Source organism: Alligator sinensis, unplaced genomic scaffold (genome assembly GCF_000455745.1).
Source record: "Alligator sinensis unplaced genomic scaffold, ASM45574v1 scaffold240_1, whole genome shotgun sequence".
NCBI classification, from domain to species: Eukaryota; Metazoa; Chordata; order Crocodylia; family Alligatoridae; genus Alligator; species Alligator sinensis.
This window is the reverse complement of record NW_005841902.1, coordinates 1,041,883-1,050,587: the sequence shown is the minus strand read 5'-3', so window position 1 is coordinate 1,050,587 and position 8,705 is coordinate 1,041,883. Positions and strand designations below refer to the sequence as shown.

The following is an 8,705-nucleotide window of genomic DNA, read 5'->3' as shown; positions in this document are numbered from 1 at the left end:
TACAATTATGGCTTTTTAGCCAAAGTAGATTAAAAAAAATATACCTTTCTTCCACTGGAAGAATTGCTCTTTCAATATTAATCATCATAGATGCCAATATTTTAATTAATAGGGCTATTTCAGTAGGGTGATGAGGAGACACTCATTTAGCCACTTGCTAACGCATAGTGGTATAGAATGACATTTCTCTCCCTGCCAGCCATACGCCTAATGATTAAGTGATTAGGCCTAGTATTCCATAGAGATAATCAAATCGCTTCTGGCCCATACAGTTAAAGGTAAAAATCATAGAAACTTCGTGTTACTTTAACAATAAGGAGGTAACTTTTCTTATCTTTGTTATACTTAGAGAAGCTGACAAAGCAGTGAGAATAGTAATGAAGCTGTAAGGATGTACTTTGTCATTTGAAGCTTTAGTCCTTCAGAACTGATTCCAGGTTGAATCCAATCAGGCAGCTTTTTCTTTGTAGGACCTGAATATACAAAACCCCACCTCAATTTAAATGGCTTTAAATTAAACAGACACAGGTATGATTTGCATGGGTTGTTTCAAGTCCTTCATTGCTCTAAAATACTTCCTTTCAGGCTTCCAAGAAGCTACTTCAGCTGAACAACCAGCTATGGAAACACTTTGAAGGCAGTGTTCACAGTTCTGAAAGGGCTGCAAACAGCAGCACTCCAAGAACATTTAAGAAATGACTGATGAGATTTTATGGTGCTCAGGAGAGAAAAATCTCTGAGTATTCATATGTAAATCCCAGATATTTGCCAGAATGTTGCTTTTAAGTACTGCCATATTTTCTTTGCAAGTGCATATGGAGTAAGTAGCTGGAGGTAATGTTCCCCATAGAGACTCAGAAATTTGTTTTAATGTGAAACACAAATGTCAGAGCACTAAAAGCTTTCAGGTTTTTTTCCTTTGCAAATAAAGTCCTCCAGGGAACTAGAAAGGGGGGAAAAAAAACCTATTCTAAAGAGAGAACCAAATTTCTTAATTTACTTAATGGTCTTTCCAGGTTAATTGGATTTTGTTAATCAGAATGTTGTCCCCTTGTATTTACCTTTATTTCAACATTAAGGGCTTCACTTGGTAAACATTTAATGAAGAGAAGCCTTTTTCCTTTTTGTCACACACAACATAGATAAATTCTAATTTAGCAACCTTCTGCTTAAATTGCAGAGAATCTGAAGGGAATGTTTTCCCCCCCCCCCCCCTGTGTTTGCATGCTACATATATAAATAGAGTCCAAATGACTCAGTGTGCGTGCATAGCTGTGTCACACTATGTAAACAGTTGCGATATAATATGCAGTGTAATATATATTATTTAACAGTTGTATATATTACACACACATTGGGGAGGAGGAGGGAAAATCTCCTCTCCCTAAATTCTAGTAGACCTACTAAATTAAACGTATCTATTGCTAAATATAGGTGGATTGAAAACTTCTTAGATATAACCTCATTCTATTTACCCTCCCCGAGGATTTAGAGTCCCACTAGGGAAAGTCCTTCAACTCCAACATTTATCCACATCTCTGAAGAAAATATTAACGTGAACTTAATGCTAACAAAAAGATATTAACATCCAGAAATCTTTTATGAGCCTAATAATATAAAAGTTTACTTATACGTGTCCTCAACTATAATCTTGAGGAGTTGCCTACAGTATTAATGGGGGGTCCTCCACATATTTTGCTAAAAACTTCCAATCACTGATGACATGGATAGGATTCCACTGATGATAGCGAAGTTGAGAGCTCTAATGTAAACCAGGTTCCAGCTGTTAATGTCTTAACTGCAGAATCAAAAGGATCTGCTTTAAGCAGGGCTAAATGACTCAATTGCTAAGATGCCAGCGGGCAGTGTACACTAGAAATCCCATGACTGCTGGAGCTTCAATGGTGCTGAACTGGTAGAAACATTGTGTCAAAAAGGTTAGATTAGAGACAGCACAGTCTGTCTAATGCTCACCTCTGAATTGTCAGTGGCCCCAAGTAGGCCACTGACAATTCATTACTTATCTGGCTTGGGATTGAAGTCGGACTAGAGGTAAGAAACTAACGCCATGTACATATGAACAGGGTAATTCTTGGCAAGTAAAGCTGTCGATTTTAAAAAAAAACTTTTTTTTTTAAACACTGCTTGTTTGTACTCGACTGCCGTGATGCAACTTGCTTCATGTTTACGCCTTGATCTTTGCTTCTCTGCTCACATGTCTATAAGCAGTTCCCTGGTCAATTCATTTCTCCCGATTCCTGACATGTCTAGGTTTGACTGCCTCACTTCATTAAAGTGGTTATACAGAGTGTATAGTTTTCCCTTACACTGGATATCTGGATTCCTCATTTATTTCATTAATCTTTGTCAAAAATAAGTAGATTCTTTTTCATGCAAAGTATGCACCCACTTGAAACCAACTTACTGATCTATGAAATACTTCTGAAATGCAGACAGTAAGAACCAGCAAAAAGTATGCTACTAAAGATGCATATTATCTGTTACAAAGTACATAGAGTTTGATAACTTTTCTTACCACACCTCTCTTCTACACTTTGAGGGAAACAGTTCAGAATCCCATAGAGACACTGGCATAAAAAACATCCTTCCTGAGTCCACTCTCCATGGCCAATGGCACCACAACTCCTGCATAATGTGAGGAAAAAACAATTCCATAAATGCAGTTCCCCAAGATTGAAAATTAAGCTTCCTCTTAGTAGGGAGTCAGTCCACTGTTGCTTACCTGATCCGTTTATCATGTTCACAATATCTGCCAGCAAAGTATTTGGGGCATATGCAGAAACTTCCCAAAAAACAGGCCCCACCATTCTGACAGCAGTTTTTGTTCAATTTGCTGGCTGAAATCAGAAGTAGAGAAAGTAGAAAGGAAGGAATAAAAATCAGGCAAGAAACAGGAGTGCTGAACAGACAGACACCCCATCTTATTGCCATACACAGCTAGGTCACTAGTGCAAGCCTGGCTGATAATTAGCCAGCATCTAAGGGCTTCAGGTTTTAGTTCTTGTTGTGGAGACCTGCTTACTAGGTATCCATTAGTAATGGAAAGAATCCATTATAGTTACCCTCAATTGCTAGCAGTTTCAAAGAGGGCCAGGACTTAATTAAGTTAAATTCTTCTTCAATTAAGGTTTAATTACCTTCTGTCTACAGATTTGGTTCCTTCAGGCTTCATTATTAGTCTGTGGCTAAATACAGGATTTCAAATCTCCAAGAATATTTAATCCAGTGCCTTTTACCAATACTAAATTCACTTTAAAATAAATGAAGTGTTTCAAGGCATTTCCTTGATCAGATTTGTTGGTGTGACGTTACTTATTAACAATCAAAAACTAAAAAAGACTGCCTTCTTGACAGAGCATACCCAGTGCCAAATTACAGCAGGATGCCAGAGATTTGTCACTAGAATTTGTGCAGAATAATAGAGCAGATCACGCTACCTGGAATGGATTTCAAAGTGAAACAGTAGCAGGTAACATTCTCTTACAGATATTACCTCTTTCTACTAATGCATAAACCAATGGAGAATACTGTAAAGTCTCACTTATATCCAGAGCAAGAACTATGCAGGCAACAGCATCTTTAGGCACTCTAGCTATTAATACACACGCACCTGATCTCTAAATTAGAGGTCTTTGTAGTTTATATTTAATTAGTATAGGGGAAAATTGAAAACAAAAGAACATGCTCTGCCTGCTTTCAGCATAATCCCCTTAATATTCTAATGGTGAAGGGAATTCTTACATTTGGGTGATCGTACTACTTAGAGAGGTATTGCTATTGGTATATCATTTAAAAATCCAAAGAAAGTAAACATCTCTGGGGGGAACTAAATTCATAAGGAAGTTCAGTGATAGTAGCAATGGTTCCCAAACTAATGAGAAGCATTTATTGTCAGACTTTTGTGACAGAAGTGGTATACAGTACTGTGAGGCCTATGTTAATAGGCATATCTAGTTTCATGCTGGTGTTCTATTTACAGTATTAAGTGATTTTAATAACTGATTGCTATGCCTGTAATGTACGTTGTTTCTGATAATGAGCCGTAGGGAACAGAGCATTCCCCTTTTTTTTTTTATTTTTTTTTATTAGTATACTTTTGTAGCTGTCAGGAGCCGTAGTCATGGACTAGGACTTCATTGTGCTAGGCTCTGTACAAACAAAGAAAAAATGAACCAAGAGTAACCATCTTTCAGTGCACTGATCTAGAAATGAGGTTTTTTCTTGCCATGTCAGGCTACTATGGCATTCACTAGCTAATAATAATAGAGCTAAGACTCCTGGAAAGATGGTTTCCTTTTTCATAATATACCCTGCCCATCTAGCAGTGCTGTTTTCAGGAAAGAATCTCTCAATTTGTGCCCAGAAGCACAAAAATTGATTATCCTTACTTTTAGCATGTCTGATTATAAGTTCTGAGTCATCCTGTTATTCTGTAACTTAAAAAAAATTAATTACCATGCCTGACTTCTTATACACTGTGTGACTAAGTAATGCAAATGGAGAACAAATATAAATGTTACTTAAGAAAACAGTTTGTTAATTAAGGCTACTTTTGCTATTGTGAACAAATAACTAGAAGAACCTGAATCTTGTATAAAGTGAACACTGACTCTTCCCCCTTTCTTTCATCCCAGGATGTAAATATAGAAATTGTAAACATGAGAAAAATATTTTTGATCAGACATCATGTAGTGTTCAAACAGCAATAAAATCCTGATTGTGTATTTCTAGCTAAGCGAGACAGGTAGAACCAACAGTCAACCCTATTTCAATCAGCAACAATGGGAAGGTGTAGGTTAAATACTTTTGACTCATTTCCCCATTTAAAACATTGGCACTGGAATGAAACAGTAGCGTTTCTGACTTTCTGTAGGGCCTGCATTTTTCAAGTACTCCATAGGCTATTTTGATGGCATTCTGTATGACTAAATGCCATGTCATATTTTGATAAATCACAAACGGATGACCAATTCATACAGTACTGGAAACTCCAAGCACTTAAAAACTGATTCTTAACAGTAAGACGTGATGGTTCTTTTAATTTGCCATCTGGTTTCTGAGCTTGGAAACTGCATTTCAGTTCTGTTTTAAGGCTTTTCTTTACAACCATCACAGTTGCACCTTTTATTTATTGAATTCTCACCCACTCATAATTCTTTACGGGCTGGGTCTTTGAAAACATACCAAATATTGTAAAAGTAGCACTACAATCATAAGATTTGGCAACTCTGTTTATATTTACTTTCACTTGGGGTTAACTAGAAAGTTGATCTAGGCTAACCAATTTTCTCATTCCAAACACAAACTAAAAACCAGATTATAACACACCATTTGGAGACAATATCTAGAAAGTGTGTATTTTTATTAGCAAGATTAGGCTGCTCTCTTGTTATCTCGTTGCTTCAGATTTATGGTGTGATTTTTTTTTTTTTTTTTTTTTTTTTTTTTTTTAATTCAATAGTGCCTGTGCAGGAAGGATTACAGGCAAGACATGGACACACATTCCTTCTGTGTGTTTAAAAAGATGTACTTGCACACACTAAGGAATATTACCAAGTGCACATTGGATGACTTCACACATAATCAGAGCTCTGTGAATACTGTATAATCATTCCACGGGATGTATTGAAGAAACCCCACATTGCTGCAAAATTTAGACCCAATTTCAAATGGCTAAATAGGTTTTGGCTTGTAAACAATAAATGTGCTGGTACAATCATGAAGGTTTTTCATAAAACACAACTGTGAATGTAAATGCAATGTTTTATGCATGCAGCAGATAGACACAAAAAGGTAGGCCTTGATCCTTTGCCATAAGGAAGTCAAGTCATGTAATACTAGATGTCTGGAAGGGTTTCTTTTTTGGTTTGAACATGAAAACCAGTTTACTCATAATATAATGAATAACTTACAGCGTGTGAGCCCAGTAAAAGGTAAAATCTCAGATGGGTTTCTCCTCCTCCTCTCAGAATTGAGATTATTTATAGCAGTAAAGGTGTTTAAGGAAGTGCTTTGATTTTTCTGATCTGGGTTATTACAGTTCTCCTTGCACCCTATAAAAATGATAATAAGAGTTAAACTTTCAATGATGGCTAACTGAAGATTCAGCACCAATAACTAGCAGGAAGTAAAAGTGTCCAAATCAAGTACTAAGTGTCAAAGATTATTTTTGTGTAGTATTATGGAAGTATTAATGTACTAGTCAGTATTTTAAATTAATTTCTTTAGCTTTTTGTTTAATTACTTGAGGGCTCAATTTAAATCCTACTGTCTGGGTTCAGAAAGAGAGAGAACAGGAAAAAAATCGGCTTCCAAGAACTTTTTGAAATGTCTTGCTGAAATCCAAGTTATATCATAATGCAAATGACATTAACAGGAGACCAAATCAGGGATTAGATCCCTCTTGACTAGGTACTGTATATACAAACCAAAAATGCCCCCCCATAGAAATGATATAAAGATATCTTGATATATCAACCCTGGGCCCTGTCTGTCCTCAAGTGTGCTTTACAGTTCAAATGACAACAGAATTCAGTGTGCAAAGTTACAGAAGACCTGAACATCTGGTCACAAAGATAAGTATCCCTATTTAGGGATACATATATAAGGGTTTGCAGGGTGGGGGAACAAAAGGGTACTTGATTTTTGTGTCTACTTTCTGGAATAAAATATTTAAAAATTCATAGAAAACTACTACATAACTTCATTAAAAAACCCAACAAACAACATAAGCCAAATAGAGAGAATTTTTTCCTTACCATTTCCAAAGTGGATTACTTGTAATGACAGTGCTATACTTAAGAAAAGCCTATAACAGAAGAAAAATACAAATGAGAACATTGATCTCATTAAAGTAAATGAAAAGCATGAAAAAAGCACTAAACCTCTGAAGTTATCATTATAAGTTGTCACAGAAGAAAAGCAGATTTGAGGGAGGAAAGTTAGTATCTTGATACTATACTGATGAGTGTTACAGAAATACTCTTAGTTATAGAGATGTATAAAAGGAAACTGCCTGAATTAAAAGATGTCAGCATACTATAGTGCAGGATCACTGAAATTTTCAAGACTCTGTGCCTGCTCTGTGTAAACAAAGTAGCATTTGCTTACCTTACAAACTTCATCTTTCTTTAGATCAGATTATATTTCACTTCTTTCCTTGCACTTAAAATCACTCTGCAGTAGCTGTCACACTACAGTCAACACAACGAAGAGTTCTTCTGTCCAGGGTGTCTTGGTGAAACACTGAAAGGAAATTGAAATCAGCCCCTTGCTCTTCAACCAAAGAAAAAGTACTATGTATGTCCCCCTGAGCTTTAACACTACTCCCTGCAGCATTTTGCTTACTGACAATTATCACCTTCCTATTCTCTCCTCCTATCTCCTCACTTAACCTCTCCTCATTAACTTAGCAATTTGCATTGGGGCTGAAGAGATGATTTAACTAGTGGGTTATGTGACTGACCATGGGACAGCCTCTGGGGTTCCTCAGGTAAAGATGAAAGGAGATTTCTGTATGAGTTAATTTTTTAAAAGCACACTAAAATCCATGTGCATACTTATAATATCTTGGAAATGAGTGGGCATCATCAGGACCAAAGGTAATTCTTGCCATACTAGTGCATGGTACCAATGTAGGGATGCTTGATCAAAAGGACTGCAAAAAACAGTGTCTAGAATAAATCAGAAACCCTGCAAAGGGGTCATATATTAAATTGGCTTAATTGTAATTAGGTCTTTTTATATATGCCACTTTTCTGAGGCTGTCTTAAAATGTTAATTGCAATAGTTGGTTCATATTGAACTATGTAGTACCTTGAGCACCTGACAGGTGAGGGAGGGACTTTAGCCATACATGTTAGTTGTTATTACATTACAGGGTTCATCCAGCTTTAGATAAGGGTTTATCGCTATGCAGAATTACATGGATTTACTTAAGACATGCTCTCTTTTTCTAAACCAAATTAATTAAACTTTTTCCAAAAGACTTTGAAACAGTTTTATTTCAATTAAATGGTGTTTATTTTGTTATAGCTTATGTCAATCAGAATAATATATAAACTAAACTGAAATAAGATACACCACAAAAGAGCTTGTGCTACTTTAAACTAACTAATTGTATTAAACTGGTATGCATTCATTCGGGGACAAAATCAATTGATATAGGCATATCGATTGTAGTATTACAAAACCCCATCAGAAATCGGGGTAGAATGCATGAGCTTTTATGAGCAAGAGCTCACTTTACCAGCTGCTATGTCTTAAACATCTGAGTCTGTAAGGTGCATCTCAACCTCGTCTTCTGCCTAACTTCAAACTAACACAGCTAGCTAACTACTTTTCTAAGCCCAATTGTTCATAATTTCATGAATTTGATCTAAGAATGATAAGAAGGATAGAATATGTGGTGTACAATGAAATCTTGAACACACCATGTTTGTTTAACCTAGAAATTAAAAGATTGAAGGGGGTACATAATAGCAACCTTCTAATGTGTTAAACAGTGATACTCTGGTCTCTCTCTGCCCTTCAAATCTATGAAGACTGTACATTTGAGGCTTTAGTGTCTCCTCTCTGTTTGCAGCCTGCCCGCTGCTTGCTGCAGCTGCCCAGAGCCTGGGCTGGCTACAAACAGGTGCGCCAGGCTCTGGAACCCAGTCACCAGCTCTGTGTCAGCAGTGGGG

The 8,705-nt window shown here is 36.5% G+C and overlaps 1 protein-coding gene across 2 annotated transcripts; it reads right to left on the bottom strand.

Moving 5' to 3' along the window:
- Nucleotides 1–270: 270 nt before the first annotated feature.
- Nucleotides 271–7,265, bottom strand: LOC102381539 (cryptic protein-like). 2 transcript variants are annotated; one of them, XM_006018445.1, is made up of 6 exons: nucleotides 7,132–7,265; nucleotides 6,780–6,829; nucleotides 5,934–6,074; nucleotides 2,744–2,858; nucleotides 2,537–2,646; nucleotides 271–473 (listed from the first exon to the last, which is right to left on the bottom strand). In XM_006018445.1, exons 1-6 carry the CDS (start codon nucleotides 7,143–7,145, stop codon nucleotides 346–348), a joined length of 558 nt encoding a protein of 185 aa, XP_006018507.1. In that variant the 5' UTR covers nucleotides 7,146–7,265; the 3' UTR covers nucleotides 271–345. The 2 variants fall into 2 exon arrangements, with proteins under 2 accessions (XP_006018507.1, XP_006018508.1); XM_006018446.1 differs by having other exon boundaries at nucleotides 383–473; nucleotides 2,542–2,646.
- Between the last annotated feature and the right edge of the window lie 1,440 nt (nucleotides 7,266–8,705).